Below are 20,537 nucleotides of genomic sequence, written 5' to 3' on the forward strand. Positions count from 1 at the left end.
TGTGTCTAAGTCAAACCTGAACTTTGACTTGCTCTAACTTATGCATATGAGCTTGGATTTGAGTGCCACTTGCACCATTGGAATCAGAATGACGGGCTCTTCAATCTAAAGCTAAGTTTATCAAGATTCTAACACCTTGTTTTTTGAGCCTAATTTTTAGCACCTGATCACTTGGTGCTCAACCTTTTATGAGGTTGACACTTCAAAACATTGAGAAGGAAGAAGTTGAAAAGCTAGTGGGTAGGTGATTCTATGCAGTAACATTACTTTTAGGGTTTCCAAGAACAATCCATTCTACTAGCTTATGTTTGAAAATGTTTCTATTATTCGCCTAGGGTAGAAAGCCCCTTCCTATGATGAGTTGAGATGGCCTATTATTCAAAATGAAAAGGATGATTACAATGCTAGATTGAAGGAGTTTAAAGAATTAATGATGGGAAAACATTGGATGCATTGTGATGTTGGATGGTTGGAATGATCACAAGGGCAGGACCCTTCTTAACTTTTTGGTTAGTTTTCCCAAGGGGAAAAGGTTTATGAAATCCATTGATGCATATGCACATATTAAAGATGCACAATTATTATGTGAGTTGTTGGACATCTTCATTTAGGAGGTAGATCCATAGAATGTTTTCCAAGTGATAATGAGAAATACTACAAATTATGTTGCTATTGACAAGTTTCTCATGGAGAGGTATGATAACCTGTTTTGGGCACCTTGTGTTGTATATTGTATTATAGGGAATATTACTTTCGTGAGGTATATTGTTGAATAATCTAACAGATTATTTTTTTATATATATAATCATGAATCTCCACTTAGTTTGATGAGTAGATTCACAAAAAAAAAAGGAGTTGGTTCATCTTACCATTACACTATTTTCCCCTAGTTTCATATCTCTTCAATCTTTGTTGAATTTTGTGTGGGATGTGAAGACCATGTTCATTTCACCATATTAAATCCTTTATCTTTTAGAAACAAATTGGAGGTAGAGGCCATATGTAAACTAGTTTCATATCAAGAGCGCTTTTGGGAAGGAGTGGAGGAGGTGTGTGTCATTTTCAAACTTTTGGTAAAGGTTCTTCAATTGGTTGATGTAGATAATCCCATAATGCACTACTTGTATGGCTCCTTGAATAGAACCAAAGAAGCCATCCATTCCTATTACGATAATAAGGGGGATGAGGGGTTTAAGAAAAAATATCTGATGTGGAGAGTGATTGACAAGTGATGGAACAATACCCTCCATCACCCCATTCATCCTATAGGGATATGCGTAAATCCCACATTTTCTTACTTTTGTGGTTTCAGATTTGAGTCTAAGGTGATGGATGGTTTCCTCACTTGTGTTGAGAGGAGGGTGCCATTTGATAAAGCATGTGAATATATTTCTAAATAAATGGAGTTATATAGGTTGGAAAATGGCACATTTAGCTTTAGCATGGCTATTAAGGATAGGAAGACTGAAATTCTAGGTAAGATTCAGTTCATTTCAAATGTTAACGTCTCTTCATAATTTCCTTCAAGTTTCAAATTGCAATTTTTTATTTTATGTTTTTTATTGTTTGTTTTAACTTTTATATGTTTGGTGGACAAGATATCTCCAAAATCTTGCAATTTGAGTGCTCCACCAAACAGGAAGTTCCTCTAGACGCGAGTGCCATTGAAGTGTACTTGAAAAATACACACCAAGAAATGTAATAGGTTAAAAATTTTCAAATTAAAACTTTGAATTCATTATAAATTGTATAAAGATTTTTTTGGAAGAAGTCACATTGAAGATTTTGGTCAACGCATTTCGAACCAACCAGTGTGGTTCATCATCATGACATGATGAAGAACCAAAACCAGGAATAGGGTTAAATAGGGAGACAGGTCAACCTAACAGCGAGAAGAAAACAAATATGTTTGACTCGGGGAGGGAAAGGGGAAATGTTTAACAATATTTATATAAATTTTATTAATTTTTTATTTGTTTATTATATTTCTATTTCGTTAATAAATATATATAAATATTTTTATTTATCAACCTATTAATGCCTATATCTGATTAGGGTTTTAATAAAATTAAATTCTTTTTATTTTATCTTTATATATAAATAACCAAAGATTAAAAACTGATATAATATTTATATATACAAAATGTTTATATTAGTAATAATTATTGATAAAACTAATCCTATCAAAATATTAATATTTATATTATTTATATACATAATATAAAAATAAAATAAAAATATATAATATCAAAAAGAAAAATTCTTTATACATCATTATAAATAGTTATTTTTAATATTTAAATTTTATAGTTATTAATTTGTAATTTATGACCTTCATACATGTTGGATTCTCTGTTCCTTAATGACATGTTTGTATCTAATACAATCTTTGATTGTGGGTGAGGCAACCTCAGAAAAAATGTGACATGGATGCCGACTTATTGGATCATATTGACACCAATGGCACTTGGAGGGTTGAGAACTAGAGGTCTATCATGGAATCGATCCTTAATGGTTAGAGGAGGAGGCATTGCAGGAGGTAGTAGTTGTTGGGGAGAGAGACATAGATGAGGAACAAGAGGAGGTGACACCACCTAGAATGATCACTAGTAGAGGACATAAGAGGCTACCTCCTATTTCTTCTTCTAGAGAACATCAGTCCAATTCAAGCCCTAAGACCTTGTTCTTCTAGAGGTAAAGTCATTACCTTTTCTTGTAAGTGAGGTAGAGGAACTCACTAGTTTATGTACCTAATTTAATTGTGGATGGCTCATAATGATGAGATACATCTATCATATTTTTTGTGACATTTTGACTCTTATGTATGAGTGAGGACTCAATATTCAAGACATGATTCATTGTTGATTTGTGATGTAGCACTAACCTTCTTATACATTATTTTTTTTTTTTCATATTTATGTGGCAATGCATTTATTTGATGTTGTGCAATGTGGATACTTTAGATAATATATATATCTATATATATATATATATATATATATATATATATATATATATATATATATATTATATATATATATATTATATATATATATATATATATATATATATATATATATATATCAATTGAAGTTTTACCAATTTTTCCTAGACTTTTACCATTTTTATTTTGTAAGCTATATAAGGATATTTAACTAATAAAAAATTTCTAGTACATTGATAGCCTTGAATTACGAGAAATTATTTGGGATCCTCTAAACTAGAGTACTAAAGAATTAATGTTATCCTGATCCCAATATTAGCCAAAAAAGCCAGTGGGATAAACTTAGTGGCTGACACACTGTGTATCCCAATAGAAAATACATACATGATTTCTTGAACGACAATGAACCAAAACTGTAACACAAAATATAGATTAACATTGAGACATAGTAAACATATACATAAAATAGACTATAAATATAAACCATGTGCCATAAAAGAATGTTAATCTAATACAATGACTAGACAGAGCGCATTGGAGTTGCCTTGGCAAGAATTCTCTGTAGGTGCATTGATCAAAGCTGGTGTGTGGGGATGCGAGTCAAAAACAAAGATGGTGTCAGAGAACACATGATGTTATAGCCTTGTGAGTCAGACAATTATATCATCGAGATTATATTTGATGTCCTGGATGATCCTTTTAATCTCCTCTTCTTATGCAAACAATTGATAGTGATCAACTTGCTTATCCATGATGATCACGTGAAACAACATTTCAAGATGATGGTGCAATGCCACAAAATGTAAGAAGTGAAGTCTTATTTTATGAAATTTTTAAGTTTCTGGACTCCACATGGAGGTGTGTCCACTGATTTTTGTATTAGAGAATATATTTTGTCACCAAACTCTTTTTCTTCCAAGTGAAGGATTTTGTTTCTCACTTCTGGAGAGATGGAGTGAAAGTGGTATGGCACTGATTTCCAGCCAAAGAGGCACCAAAGTTGGGAGGTGGAACATCCAAAAAAAACACCACATCGACTAGGTTGGCGCAACCTTGGGGCCATGAAAATTTGGATTAGAGTGAGACCATACAAGACTAGGGTAGTATAACCAGTAAAACCATACTTCAAATACATGACCCAAAATCGAACCCTGTGACTGAAGTGGTAGCAAAGTGAGAGTTCGAGAATGAACATTATGGAACACAAATGAAGCTGATATATTTGAATATGAATAAGGTTTAATACGAGGGAAACTAGAGAGGAATCTGTGATAAAAACGTCATCATGGAATGGAAAAAATGGACACTCCTTGACTGATAACAAAATAGACCTCCTCTTAACTCTAGATTTGTGGATGTGTAAGGGTTGTGTGGACTATACTTAAGAATTGATGAACCACCCAACCAATAACTCGATAAGAACTAGATTAAGAATGTCCCCGCATACCATATGACACAGACAAGAACAAGACAATTGAATGAGTCTCCCACATAATTAACAATTTCAGAAGGGGCAAAGGGTAACACAATGACCAAACCAAATGAAGTGCTTAATGTTGTTTTATGTAGAAATAGGATGAAAAAAATGGATACCTACAAGACCGAACCAGACAACCAAAACCAATTGCACCATAAACTATGAGTTGATGACAAACATGAAAAATGTGAGCTAAAGATAATTGATGGCATAAATCCATGCTCATTAGGGATAGAGTCTTGTGGAATTAATTGATTAGGTTGTGACCTCGGACTCTAGCTAGAGCAAGGAGTAAGACCATTGAGTTGTGACAGATCCTATTGTAAACACTGTTGATGCACTGGATATCCTATACAGGGTTTGCCTTCAACCAAGGTTTATCATAAGTGAGGCCTGAAGATCGACTACCCTAGTGGGCTAAGATGTCAACCACCCTATTACCTTCACGCCTTGTGTGGTGTGGAATAATATAATGAAATAAGGATTGTAGGTTTTTGATGCTCATAATTACTCCATGTAATATCTAGTTGTGACTTAATTGATCTTCCGGTTGGGCCTGCAGTAGCTTACGTAGACATTGTATGACAAGATGTGAGTCACCATGGACTTGAAGTAGCCTATATCCCTCACAAACTGCTATTTTGAGACCATTTTCTAACCCAAGGAACTCTTCCATGTTGTTCATTGTGGTACCAAAATAGAATGCATAAAGATGTAATGGTGAATATTTTTCGTCATGAAATAAACCACCATACCTTGCTAGTCCTGGGTTTCCCTTCAATGCACCATCAAAGCTTAAACATATAAAATTATGTGGTGGAGGTGTAAAATATTAGTCACAATACTTGTGCCCAAAAAACTATTTTGGAGGAGAAATGAATACCTTTGGATGTAAATCCATTTTTTTTAGTATATAAACCTCTGTCTCTATATTTTACCATTCATCCTATGTAAAAGAGGATGCAAGTATAGTATCTCATATATTTCTAATTATAATCTCTTCTAGACAAACAATATCTCTTCTATTTGTATCAAATACTTTACGGTTTTTCTCTTTCAACAGATGCGATATAACAAATCCATAAGTGCAACCTAAGCTTGCGGGACTATGGTGTTTTTAAAATTATTTTCAAAACACTGAAGGAGAAGATCTATGATTGTGCCAGATCGTGATACAAAACAATGAAAAAATTGTGCTATAATGTCGCAAGTACTGCACACAAAAGAACAATTCATAAACATGTGTTGTGGTGTCTCTTCTTCTTGAAAACATACAGAGAAAATTGATGGTCCCTCATAGCCTTTTCTTCGTAGGCAATCCCATGTGAGGGTTCATCCATGTGCAAGCAACCAAAGGAAAATATGAATTTTTGGCTAGCTCTTATCATCCCTAGGTTCCTCCATAACCCTATGTTGGCTTCTATGTGTTCACCTACAAGAATTAGACATTCTTCATTTAGAGAGAATGTATCAGATGATTGATATACCCATCTTAGAATATCCCGATCCTGCGATACTCTGATGGGTCTATTTGTTAACAATTCTTTGAATTCCTTCCATGGGGAGTTCTCATCAGTGCCTATCCAATCCTTCTTTTCTTTCTTCACCCTCCTTTCTTGGTTTTCCGTTTAAGGTTTCGAAAAGTATGCTAAGGTTTGAGTACCAAGTCTTTTGGAGAGTGTTTGTATTTCATGAAATTTCTAATGTTGTCATAAGCACAAGAAATGTTTCCAAGATTCTTCCCAAAAATTCGTTGTTTTTCCATATTTGATATCCCAAAATGCATGATTATAGATAAGATCTTTTTCTTTAATAACATAGTTCCATATACTTGATCCTTTGATGTTTCCACTGAATGTTAATCTCTCCTCCTAAGAAAGAAGGCAAAAATATTTTATTTTCCACATTTATTTCCAAAGTTGCAGACCACCCTGGACCCAAAGGCGCAACAATTTCATGGCATATGCTTATATAATCAATTGCGGGTCTCAGGGATCCAATCCCTCATTGCACTTAGGTGCAATCAATTTTTCCCAACCAATGAGTGCCCAATTTAGTTCTTTGGTTGCACCTTTCCACAAGAAAGTAGTCTAGAGAGAGTGAATTCATTGTGTAATTGTTAAGGGAATAGGCATGACAACCAGTTCATAATTCGACATTGCCTATAAAGCTGCCTTCAATAGCATGAGTAAATGCCCAATTGTTGATATTGTTCCTTGTCTTCTCAAGAATATTCTCTCAAGAGGAAATCTCATTGGAGTGAATGATTAAAGGGACTCCAAAGTATTTGGAAGGGAGAGACCCTTTATGAAAGCCCAATACTCGAATTAGCTGCTTCTAAATGATATCCGGGCAGTTAAAAAAGAAAGCACTTGTCTTTTCATTATTCACTATTGTACCAAATACTTCCATGAAAAGTTGGATAACCTTAGATACTTTTCGGCCCTTTTTCATCATGGGTAGTCCATAAAGGACCACATCATCAACATATTGTTGATTCGAGAGAGGAAATGTTGGACCATATAATCTTAGTCCATGTAGGTGTACCAACAAGCAGGATTTCTGAATAACTCTTCCTAGGCCCTCTATTGCTAAGATAAATAGGAGAGGAGATAAGGGTCTCCTTATCTTAAACCTCTAGAGGAAGTAAAGGTGTTTACCATTTTTTTCCTAGTACCAACTTTTTCAACATTAATATTTATAAAATTGTTATAATAAAATATAAACATTATTTAATTTTATTTTGTAAATTTAATAATAATACTATTATTCTTTTTAATTTATTATCTAAAATTTTTAATATTATTTAATAATATATATATTTAATTTCTTAAATAAAGGTTCACACATGTCATTAAATTTCGATAAATAACATATGCACACATTTATAACTTAGGTTATAGTGAAATATTTCTACTAAAGAATCACTTTGAAAAGGAGGAAACATTAAACATGGATTTAATTTGCAACCAAATTATTTTTTCTAAAACTAAATTATTGTTTTTTTCATATTTATTAATTAATTATTTTTTAAAATAAATTAAGTAGTTTTAAAATTTATTATCGATAGAAAATATGTAAAATGAACGATAGAAAATATGTAAAACCAACCTATATCCATCTTAACTCTAGATCTACCAAACGCTGAGAGGGATCAAATAGATCGAGGTGCAAATGTTTCCTCAAGTTTTACACTCAAAAAAGAGGTTCGCACCTGGAGAGATTTGATACCTCTAGGTGCATGATAGATCTGGAGTTAAGATGGATCTAGGTTGGTTTCAATTGTGTGCGACCAAAGAAAATATATCGAACATATGATTAATTTCATCAATAATATGTAAATACATCTAATATTCATATAATTGTTTTAAATATGGTCAATATGTCTGAGATTTATTTGGTCATTTAAATTTTCTTAGTTACCTCACTTTGTTGAGATGATAAATATTATTAATAACTTTAATGATGAAAAATGATGAAATAAAAAATTTGAATACAAAATGACATGTAATAGTGTTGAATGATAGAAAATGTAAATAATAAGAATGTAGTCAATTACAAATACTCTTGATTGTGATCAATCTAAAACTATTTTCTTCTACTATTCTTATTGTCACCCTTGTTAATTTTGTCATCTTTTCATATCAATTATATGAAAATGATAGTTGAAATCGTAAACCATTTAAATCTTTAGCTCGAGTTGTTGTAGTAAACATCATACTTTGTCTCTCTTTCTCTCCAATATTAATAGGTTGAATTACTATAACACGAAAATCAAAGTACATGGTCAATAATTTGTTGTGCTTACACTGAAATCAATTCACACCTTAAAGTTAATGTACCATCATACATCCAATTATATAAAATCATAAATCAACATCTATGCTAAAATCAATGCATCTAATGAAAGAAATCAAATAAGATTAGAAAACAACATCTACACTAAAATCAATGCATCTAATGCAATCAATCAAATAGGATTAGAAATCAACATGTACACTCAAATAAATGCATCTAGTGCAAGTAATCAAATAGGAGTAGAAATCACCATCTACAATGAAATTGATGCATTTAGTGCAAGAAATCAAGTAGGATTATAAATCATCTACATTGAAATCAATGCATCTAGTGCAAGCAATAAAATATAATTAGAAATCAACAACTACATTGAAATTAAGACATCTAGTGCAAGCAATAAAAAAAGATTAGAATCACCATCTGCACTAAAATCAATGCATTTAGTGAAAACAATAAAATAGGATTAGAAATCGTCTACATTGAAATTAATGTATCTAGTGCAAGCAATCAAATATCATTAGAAATCAACATCTACACTAAAATCAATGCATCTAGTGAAAGCAATCAAATAGGATTAGAAATCACCATCTACACTGAAATCAATGCATCTAATGCAAGAAATATTGTTCCCTCTCCTCCCCCTCCCCCCACGTCTATATCTATATCTCCCTCCATCTCTCCTTCTTTGTCTCTCTATCTCACCATCCCAAACACACACACTTTCTCACTCCATATCTATGAATCTCTATGTCCCTCCATATCTCTCTCCATCTCTCTCTTCACCTTCCATCTATATCTCTATCTCCCTATGTCTCTCTATATCACCCCCAAAACATACACTCTCTTTATCCAATCTATCTCTCTATCACTCCCTCCTCCTCTCCCTCTCTCTCTCTCTCACCCTTCTCTCCCTGATCTAGGTGGATCTTCAGATATAATGGCATGGAAAAACTCAAAAAATCCAAGTGGGCAAAATGAAGTCAACTCAAGACCAGAATGCAGATCTCGTCTTCCTTATTCCAATGGCACAAACAGTACTTTGATCTGAGTCCGGATGATGAAGTTATTACAAAAAGAAGGGCTCTTCAATCCTTAAGAGAATGAGGATTTTCCTTTAGAAATGGGTGTTAAAGCCTTAAAGGCAAATCACAATTGGAGGTCGCATGAGGACAGACTTAAGCATTAGACCATGGAACCCTCGATCGCCGATCTCCGATAAGATCGGATTGACGGATCGGAAGTCACCACAATTGGCGGTCATCTATCTATGTATAAGCTATATCAACAATCAGGCAGTCGGATCGGTGATACACTGATCGGCGGAACTTCCAACAGACTGCCGACGACATATGTGCAGGGTGCTGATGCGATCAGTCGACGCCGATATCGGTGATCGACGATCGGTCTTTCCGAGGACTAGGCCAGGGACACAACGAAATGCCAATTCGTGACCTTAGCGCGGACCTGATACAGACTATAAGCCCGATTTAATGATTTTTGTGGTCCGGGTATATGGTTTTTGGGCATATTTGCAGTGTTTTTCAGGATGTTGAAGCTTTATCATTTCAACGATAAAAGACCATCTTTGAGAGGCGGTTGCACCCGTTGATTATTCCACTCTACCAGTCTTTATTAAGAGCTAGACATGCCCTGATTGGGATGGGATCCTATTTGAGAATCCATTATAAAAGAGGATTGTTGGAAAGAGAGAGGGGAGGCGTTTTTTATGGTTGCAGCAAGCTGTTTCGCAGGGGCTGAGAGCATCTATTGAGCTGTTTTGAATAGTTACACAATTTCAGACTCTTCTATAGCTACGGGAAGCTTTGGCACTACATACCACTGCATCTCAGGCATACATTTCATAGCCACCTTGCAGATTGGAGGTACAATCCTCTTTGTGGACATATTGATGAATGTAATTATGTTTATTCATACCATTTAATAAGAAAGGCCTCCCCATTGTTGAGTTGGGCTTGGAGATGTAGTCCGAATTGGATGAACTCTGTTATCAAGCCTTGGTGTTCTCTTTTATGCCTTTTCATGTGCTTTTTTCTTCTTTTCATATGTGCACTTTTATGTGTTAAGCTGCAATTTTATATGCAATTCTTTTTCTATACATCTATAAGCGAAAACATACTAGATCAAGTGGTATTAGAGCAAGGCTTTTAGATGTGAATTGCATGTTTGTATGCTAACAAGAGGCAAACTTCAAAGAGGCGAAGGGAATCTATAACCTTTTGATCCAGAGGCAGGGTGTGCACTCGAAGAAGAAACATGGTTGAAGAGGAAGCTTGTATTGAAGAGGAGCGCAATTTCAGAAAGAGTTTCTACTCAATAGCAGAGAATATCAGTTAGCTAGTTATAAGATTGGAAATTGCTGAAGAGAGGAATCCATAAGGACAAGGTTCAGCACATGGGAATGATGGAGAAGAACCCCCTCCTTCTCCTTCTGGTGGTGAAGGTTATTCTTCCCCACACCACCATAATCAGAGAAATCCAAAGGATGCATCGAAGAAACCTTTTTAAATTAGATGTTAAATTTGATCTTCCTGTGTTTTATGGTGAAAGTAACACAGAAAAACTTAACAATTGGATCAGGTAGATTGAGGTTTATTGTAGGATTCAAACAAATCACAGAGGATGAGGTGAAAATCTAGCTGGCCTCTCTACGTCTGGGTAGCACAGCTCTCATTTGGTGGGAGAGTAAATTGCAGAGCAATAAAAATGTGAGTAATCTCTTTTCCTCATGGTTTACTTTTACTTTTGCATTAAAGGAACAATTTTATCCCTTAGGATACAAACAAAAAGCTTTAATGAATTGGCAATATTTAAGGCAAGGCAAAAGGCATGATGATCAAAGTTTTACAGAAGAATTTAGGAAGAAAGCACTGAATTTGGGTATTGCACTAGATACACCTGAAGTTGTAACTAAGTATATTGGTTCATTGCATAGTTATATTTGGCATTCATTATTGTTGTTTGAACCAACCACTATTGACGCAGCTAGTGTGAAAGCAATTCATATTAACAACAGGGGCAGGAATGAGAGAGAGGACCAATCCCGAAAGCCACCGTTCAAACCTCCCAATGGAAAATCCAAAGTGAAATGGAAAGGGAAGGAGAAGAAAATAGCAGTAGACAAAGAAGGAGAGCAGCCTTATTGCAATCATTGTAAGAAGGAAGGCCACGATGATGATCACTGTTGGAAGCAACACCTAGAGAAACGCCCAAAGAATTATGGAGGAAAAGGGAAGCAGAAAACAATGGTAGCAACACAGAAAGACCTTGGATTAGATTTAGGAGATGAAGCGCTGGTCACAGCAGCGGGAACAAAAGGTACCTTTACACCTCTTGTTGATTCTAAATCACAGGGAAGCACCAGTTCTGTAGATGAGTCCATTTCAAATGATAGAAAAAGGATTGAATTATTCCATATCAGAGTAGTAGTAAACCATACCAAAGTAGAAACTTTGTTTGATACGGGGTCCCAAGCAAATTTAATTGTATAATCTCTAGTAAAGAAGCTAGGCCTGGAAACAAAACCACACTCAAAGCCTTACTCGTTGGGATGGATACATGATAAAGCTGAATTGAATGTAAACTAGCAATGCAAGGTAAAATTTGTGATTGCTTCTAAGCTAGTAGATGAAGTAGAGATGGATGTTATACCGTTGGACATCTGTGGCATGGTATTGGGGAGCCCCTACCTGTATGACAGAAAAGTTGTCTTTTCCGCCATGAAAATAAATATCACACCACTAAGGATGGGATAGAGTACATAGTTCAGGCTCATCAAAACAAAATTAATGCCAGCCTCGTAAGCGTTGGGCAGATGAAACGGTTGGTGAACCCCAGCAAGGCATGCATGCTTATGGTCATCAGGGAAAAGGAGTCCGAATTCATAGACGCGTTCCAAAGCTACGATGGTAAGCATAAACAGGAGTTGATGGATTTGATTTCTGATTATAATGAACTATTTTAGGAGCCATGGGGGCTACCTCCGAAGAGGGAAATCCAACACGAAATCCACCTATTTCATGAAGCCCATTTGCCGAATATCGGCATGTACAGAATGTCAGCAATCGAAATGGAGGAGATCAAGTGTCAAGTATAGGAATTGCTGGACCAAGGCATGATCAGGTCGAGCTCCTCTCCATGCGGGTCGCCAATTATTCTAGTGCCCAAGAAGGACGGTAGCTGGAGGATGTGCATGGATTATCGCACACTCAAGAAAATATCAGTTAAAAATCGTTATCCCCTTCCACGTATAGTGATTTATTGGATCAATTAAAAAGTGTTATATATTTCACAAAATTGGATCTGCGCAGTGGCTATTACTAGGTCCGAATTGCGGAGTAGGACGTGTGGAAAATTGCTTTTAAAACCAAGCAGGGGTTGTTCGAATGGATGGTAATGCCATTCGGGCTTTGTAATGCTCCAGCCACCTTTATGCGGGTTATGAATGATATATTTCAGTCTTTCATTGATGAGTTTGTTCTTGTATATTTAGATGATATATTAGTTTTCAGCAAGAGTTGGTTTGAACATGTGAGTCATGTAAAGAAAGTGCTTGATGTGTTGAAGAAAGAAAAACTCTTTGTAAAATTGTCAAAGTGTGAGTTCGGGAAAACCTCTTTGGGTTACCTAGGTCATATTGTTGGTCATGGTCAGTTAAAAATCAATCCCGCTAAAGTTGAAGCGATCGTAAATTGGCCTAAGCCTACTAGTGTAACTGAGGTTCGTAGCTTTCTAGGTGCAGTCCAGTATTCGAGGAGATTTATTGCTAATTTCTCTATTATTTAAGTATGGGGGATTTACGCAGTGCATTATATTAGATATCATTTTTGGGATTCAACTGCGTTAAGTAAGTCATTCAAACGTATGACCATTTCCATGAGAGGTAGTCGTAACTGACTAATTTCTCATGATTTTTGAATAGTTCACTTAGCACTCATTGCATCGGGTGATGCTCACAGGGGTGAAGAAGTGGGATTGAAACTAGTGAAATGTGGAGAACGAATCACATAGCATCAATCATCACTTCCGGGGCTTGCACCGGTAACCAGGACTTCCAGGAGGTCACCCATCCAGAACTCCTCTGGCTCAAGCGCGCTTAACTGTGGAGTTTTTCCCCACAATCAAGCCCACTTAGCTTGCTACCCCATTTGCAAAACCTTAGCAAGTATTGTGCCTCATGAACATTCAAGTAGAGATCCCTTGACTCTTTTTGAATTAAGTATGGGGGATTTACGCAGTGCATTATATTAGATATCATTTTTGGGATTCAACTGCGTTAAGTAAGTTATTCAAACGTATGACCATTTCCATGAGAGGTAGTCGTAACTGACTAATTTCTCATGATTTTTGAATAGTTCACTTAGCACTCATTGCATCGGGTGATGCTCACAGGGGTGAAAAAGTGGGATTGAAACTAGTGAAATGTGGAGAACGAATCACCTTCACACACATTAACAGGTGTAAAACAGGTCTTCCAGTGGGGAGGAAGATAGTAGAAGTCCTTCGAAACATTGAAGGATACAATTAGCACCACGCCAGTCTTGGCCTTATCCACTCTCCAACAACCATTTGAGATTGAAACAAATGCCAGTGCTTATGCCATGAGAGCTGTATTAATGCAGCAAAAGAAGTCAATTTGTTACCATTCTGATAAGTTTTCTCAAGCTATGATAAACTATCCCACCTATGACAAGGAGCTTTATGCCTTGGTGCAGAGTGTGAAAAAGTGGAAACACTACTTGATCGGCAAGGAGACCATCATCCATATAGATCATTAGCCCTTGCAGTACCTTCAGTCACAAACCAAGTTGCAGCAAACTCATCATTTCAAGTGGATGGGCTTTCTTCAACAGTTTCATTTGGTAATGAAGTATAAGAAGGGCACTAGCAATAAAGTTGTCGATGTGCTATCTCACCCTCCTATTTCTGCTTCTGTTATTTTGCATAATGCTTCGTTGTCTTTTGAAAGTTATGCTAAACAATATGCTAATGATGATGTCTTTAAGGAGCTTTATGCAAAACTAACCCGTGGTTCACAGGTGGACAACTATCACTTGCAGGGGAAAATGTTGTATCACCTTGGTAAATTGTGTATTCCCATAGGAGAAAGAGTGCATGTAATTCAAGAGGCCCACACCTCTCTTGTGTCTGGACACTTTGGTGTCGAAAAGACTTTATGTCATGTACAAAGATTTTTTTTTTGGCCTCATATGAAAAACATTGTGACTCTCTATGTAAAGGGTTGTGTGATGTGTTCTGTTTCAAAGCCCTCTAATATAAAACTTGGGCTCTACACACCACTCCCTATTCCGAGTCGTCCACGAGAAAGTGTGTCAATGGACTTTGTAGGAGGTTTACCTTTGTCTAGGAAGGGTCACGACTATTTGTATGTGGTCGTTGACTATTTTAGCAAAACGTGTATTCTTATACCTTGTAAAAAGCAGATTACTGTAGAGTAGACTGCTTCTCTTTTCTTTCAGTATGTTTGGATCCACTTTAGATTACCCACATCAATTGTGTCAGATCGAGACTCTCACTTTCTTGGGGAGTTCTAGACTAGCTTGTGGAGAATGATGGACACCAAATTGAAAAGGAGCATGACATTTTACTTGCAAACTGACAGACAGACAAAGGTTGTTAACCATACCATGGTATACCTATTACGAGGCTATTGTGGGAAGCATCCAAGTTGTGGGATGAGCATCTTCCCTATATACAACATTCCTATAACCGAGTAGTGCATTCATCGACACAGTGGTCACCATTCGAGACATGCTTTGGTTACCTGCCAAAGGACCCTTTACACATGGTCTTTGGAAGGGAGGATGGCTCCAGTGGACGTAATGATAAAGGCAAAGCTCAACAGTTCATTCAGCGAATCCAAATGATTCACCAAGCAGTGCAAGAGCAGTTGGAGAAGAGTCAAGCTCGTTACAAGTCTCGACATAATAAACATCGGGTCGACCATCAATTCCAAGTGGGCGACAAGGTGTGGTTCCACATCAACAAAGACAGGATGAAGGGAGAAGGAAAGAAGTTGCGGCCAATCTGATATGGACCATTCACCATATTAGAGAAGATTGGGAACAATGCTTTTCGTCTTGACTTACCAGTATATATGCAGATGTACTCAGTAGTGAATGTGGAGAACCTGAAGCTGTATGAACCACCTTTGATCATGGACACTGATGAGGTAGGCATAGTTCCTACCATCAATGATTTTTCACCTGAATATCTTGATGAGTTACCCGAAGACATCATCCTCGACAGAAGAACCAGGACTTCACAGCAAGGAGATGTAGATTACCTTCGAGTTGGATTCAAGGGAATGCATCACAACAAGGCCAGATGGCTGGAGAAAGAGAAAGTGAGGGCATAGTTCCCTCACTTGCCAATTGACTAATGAAAAGCTTTTGGCGGTCCAAAAGCTCCTCAATGGGGAGGATTGATCTAGATGGATCTTCAAATATAATGGCATGGAAAAACTTAGAAAATCCAAGTGGGCAGAATGAATTCAACTCAAGACCAGAATGTAGATCTCGTCTTCCTGATTCCAACGGTACAAACGGTACTTCGATCCGAGTCTAGATGATGAAGTTATTGCAAAAGGAAGGGCTCTTCAATTCTTAAGAGAATGAGGAATTTCCTTTAGAAATGGGTCTTAAAGCCTTAAAGGCAAATCGAAATCGAAGGTCACATAGGACAGACTTAAGCATTGGACCATGGAATCGTCGATCGCCAATCTCTGTTTAGATCAGATCGGCCAATCGGAGGTCATCACAGTCGGCAATCATATATCTATGTATAAGCTATATCGAAGATCGGGCAGTTGGATCAGCGATACATTGATCGACGGAACTTCCAACACACTGCTGGGCGACATATGTGCAGGGTGCCGACGCGATCGGCCGACGCTGGTATCGACGATCGATGATCGACAGTCGGTCTTTCCCGAGGACTAGGCCAGGGACATATTGAAACGCCGATTCGCGACCTCAGCGCGGACCTGATACAGAATATAAGCCTGATTTAATGGTTTTTGAGGTCTGGGTATATGGTTTTTGGGCAGATTTGCAGTGTTTTTTGGGATTTTGAAGCTTTATTGTTTCAATGATAAAAGACCATCTTTGAGAGGCGGTTGCACCCAGCCGATTATTCCACTCTACCAGCCTTTGTTAAGAGCCAGACAAGCCCTGATTGGGATGGGATCCTGTCCGAGAATTCATTATAAAAGAGGATCGTTGGAAAGAGCGAGGGGAGGCGTTTTTTATGGTTGCAACACACTGTTTCGCTGGGGCCGAGAGCATCTGTTGAGTTGTTTTGAATAGTTACACAATTTCAGTCTCTTCTATAGCTGCGGGAAGCTTTGGCGCTGCATGCCACTCCATCTCAGGAATTCATTTCATAGCCACCTTGCAGATTGGAGGTATAAGCTTCTTTGTGGACAGATTGATGAATGTAATTCTATTTATTCATGCCATTTAATAAGAAATGCCTCTCCATTGTTGAGTTGGGCCCAGAGACGTAGTCTGAATTGGGCGAACTCCATTATCAAGCCTTGGTGTTCTCGTTTATGCCTTTTCATGTGTTTTCTTCTTCTTTTCAGTGCACTTTTATGTGTTAAGCTGCAATTTTATATGCAATTCTTTTTCTATACATCTATAAGCGAAAACATCCTAGATCACTCCCTTTCCCCCATTTTGATCTCTCTTCCCTCTTTCTTTCCTCTCTCCCTCTATATCCATCTTCCTTATCAATCCCTCTCTCTCTCTCTCTCCCCACCTTTATCTCTCTATGTATTTCTTCTGACCTCCCTCTCTCTCTCTTCGTCCAACTCCATCTCTCTTCCCTCCTTCTCTCCACTCTCTCACGTCCTCTCTCTCTTCCTTCCTCTCTCTCTCCAACTTTGTTACTGTATCCCTCCCTCTCTGCATCTCTCCCCCCTTCTCTCCATATCTCCTTTGTCTCTTTATCTCACCCCCAAACATACAAAATCTCTCTCGATTTCTCCCTTGTCACTCCCTGTCTCTCTCCACTTCTCACTCTTTATGTATTTCTTCTTCCCTCCCTCTCTCCTCCTCCAAATCCATCTCTCTATCCCTCCCTCTCTCCTCCTCTTTGCCTCCCTCTCTCCTCCTCTGTCTCAAGTCCTCTCTCTCCATTTCTCTCCTACCTCCCTCTGTCTTCCCCCATCACTCTCTTCCTCTCTCTCAAGTCCTATTCTCATCATTTCTCTCTCTCTCTCTTTCTCTCATACATCCCTCTATCTTCCTCCCTTTCTCTCTCTTTGCCATCCAATCCCCTCTCTCTCTCTAACTATGTTACTATATCCATCCCTTTCTCCTTCTCTTCCCCCTTCTCTCCATCTCTCCTTCTTTCTCTCTTTATCTCACCCCTAAACATACACACTCTCTCTCCATATCTCCCTTGTCACTCTCTCTCTCTACTTATCACTCTCAATGTCTTTCTTCTTCCCCCTCTCTGCCCCTGTGCAATTCCATCTCTCTATACTTTAAATGCTCAACTTTGCTTTTATATTTTTTTACAAATTTTTTTCTTTCAAACTCTTGCCAATTTAATCTCAATACAAACTTTTTCAACATTAATATTTATAAAATCATTATAATAAAATATAAATATTATTTAATTATTTAATTTAATTTTAATAATAATAATAATTTTTTATTTCTCAACTAAACTAAGCTACACTATCTATTATTATTATTATTATTATTTTTTAGTCTCCTAAAAAAACACACATATCATTAAATTCTGACAAATAGCATATGCAAACTTTTATAACTTACGGTTATAGTGAAATATTTCTACTAAGGAATCGCTTATTTTGAAAAGGACGAAACATTTTACCTGGGTTTAATTTTTATCCAAGCTTTTTTGAATTAGATTATTGTTATTTTTATATTTATTAATTATTATTATTTTTTAAAATAAATTAAATAATTCTATATTTTTTATTTTTTTATTTTTATTTTTATTATGTTTTAAAATAAATTAAACAATTCTAAAATTTATTACGATAGAAAATATGTAAATTGAATGAGGTAATTAAAATGAATAATAAAAATAAATTCTTTTGGAATAACCAATGAGTTTTTATATTACAATTTAACGTAATTAACTACATATGTGGAACTACTGAAATGAATGAGTTTTTATATTACAATTTAACCTAATTAACTCCATCTATTTACATTTTATTATATAGAAATATGCTTCAGTGTATTTTGCTGCTTTTTGATTTGTTATATTAGCCATGCTTGGACTTTTTTTTATCAGGTGGATACAGTATGTTAGTGAAATTAACTATGTGAGTAATATGATTTGATTTTTGAATTTTGATTTATTTTTATTATTATACCGCAGAGTTTGATATTAAAAATTTAATATAGGTGTTTAGGTTAGGATTACAATTACTGGATCATAAACTAATATAAAATCTAATATTTTTCAAAAAACAAAAATAATATATAACTAAACAAAATATTCAAACAAACATAATTTATTTGGTTATTCTTTAATAAGTTTACAAATTGTTATGTTTGGTTAATTAACTTTCTAACCTATATTTTTTTGGTATACCAGTCATAATCCGGGAATTTGATCTTTTACTTATTACACACTCAAATTACTTCCATTACTACTTAAACAACTCCTTAAATATTTACATTAAATATTTTAATTATAAAAATTTTGATTATTTAACTTAATTCAAGTAATTTTTATTATAAATTCAAAAATTCAAATTTACTATTTAATATGGCCATCTTTATCTTGAATGAAGATTTACATCTTCAATATTTTAAACATTGTAAATTAAAACTTACAAATTTATCATAACTTTTGCACTAACTTATTTTTTGTTTTAGCATGAAAGAGAGCTGTTCAGATTCCATTAATTTCAACCATAATACACCATTATGGGAAAAAAATATACATAAGAGATATAATCGTAGTATAAATCGGTTTTATTAAATATTGTTGAGTACAGATTAAATTGGGTTCTAGAGCCCATGTGCTTCTTCCTAGGAGACCTAACAGGAATTTAGACGTGCAGTTGTTTATAATGAGATTTTTTGGAAGTTTTTTTGTGGGTTTTTTCGGTTAAAATCCGGCAGTAATTTATTGGAATCGATAGCTAGTTTCTGCACAATCAAGGCGCTCCAGAGATTTTTCAGAGTGCTGAATCCAAATATACAGTTAAAAACCATTTTAACTGCAACAAATAAAGATTTAACCTCAATTTCTTCGGCAGAATTCTGTCACTGAAATCTCCAAAAAAAAAATCGCATTATGCCAGACTTTGTCACCAAAATCTCCAAAAAATCAGACAACTCCTTTAGACGTTTGGGCGTTCAGAGTGGTGGACTGGCATCACCTCCGCTGGAGGCGAGTGCGTCGATGAGAGCTAGAGCGTTGCTGATCAATTTTGACTCAGTCTGCACGCGGGGTGTGACCAACGCCGAAACGTTGCCCGCCGCGTTGGCAAAGCTGTCGATGCAGGAGTCTTCGTTAATAAGGGCGGCAGTCATATATATCTGTATGTCGTCTATTAGAGCGTTGAACGTCCTCTGCGTCAAATGCTCGATTTCCGTCACAGATTGCTGAATCTGTTCATTGGTGTACCCGAAATTCTCAATACAATCGTCCAGCGCCGCACTTTCTTCTTTGGTTAGATTGCGGTTGCCCTCTTTCAGGTCGTCTGCCCAATTGGTAACACTGCGCGAATTATTCAGGCTCACCTGCGTGGCCAGCTTCACCAGGTCCCTCAGCGTGGCATTGACAGATCCCGCGTATGGAGAGAGCGATGAAACACAGAGCTGCGGATACCGAGTCACCTTGCACGACGATTCGATAAATTCGGTGACGTCCGTACTGTCATCCGGCCGCTGGGCATTCACGGAGTTCGTTGTGGCTGAAGCCATTATTGCAGAGAGTACGATGATTGAAAAAATTGCAGGCCGTGAATCCATGGCGACACAATATAAGAAGAAAAAGCAAGCAATGAAAAGCAGGCAAGGGTAACGCAGGGACAAAAGAGAGTTGTAAGTCGGGAAATGTTAATAGAGGAGTTGGCGCTTCGCGCGCCTGTGGAAACTGTCATTTAACTGCTTCACGTATTTATCGCGGTGGATTCCCAAGTTTCGAGTTCTCATTTGTTCCATTTTTTCAGTCTCAAGAACTCTGTTTTCCACGTCATGAGACCGTAGTAGCATGGACTTCAAATTTGACGATCTGGTCAGTTTCCAGCAAAGCCGCCCCTTTTTAACGTGCATTTTTTAG

General features: G+C 36.5%; 1 protein-coding gene across 1 annotated transcript; it reads right to left on the bottom strand.

Moving 5' to 3' along the window:
• Positions 1-19,609: 19,609 nt before the first annotated feature.
• On the bottom strand, positions 19,610-20,227 carry LOC149145078 (pectinesterase inhibitor 10-like). Its single transcript, XM_089452348.1, has one exon. It carries the CDS (start codon positions 20,225-20,227, stop codon positions 19,610-19,612), a length of 618 nt encoding a protein of 205 aa, XP_089308474.1.
• Between the last annotated feature and the right edge of the window lie 310 nt (positions 20,228-20,537).

The sequence above is a fragment of the Pinus tabuliformis genome, chromosome X (assembly GCF_031772625.1).
Source record: "Pinus tabuliformis cultivar Carrire ecotype Pingquan chromosome X, CPIR1, whole genome shotgun sequence".
NCBI lineage: Eukaryota > Viridiplantae > Streptophyta > Pinopsida > Pinales > Pinaceae > Pinus > Pinus tabuliformis.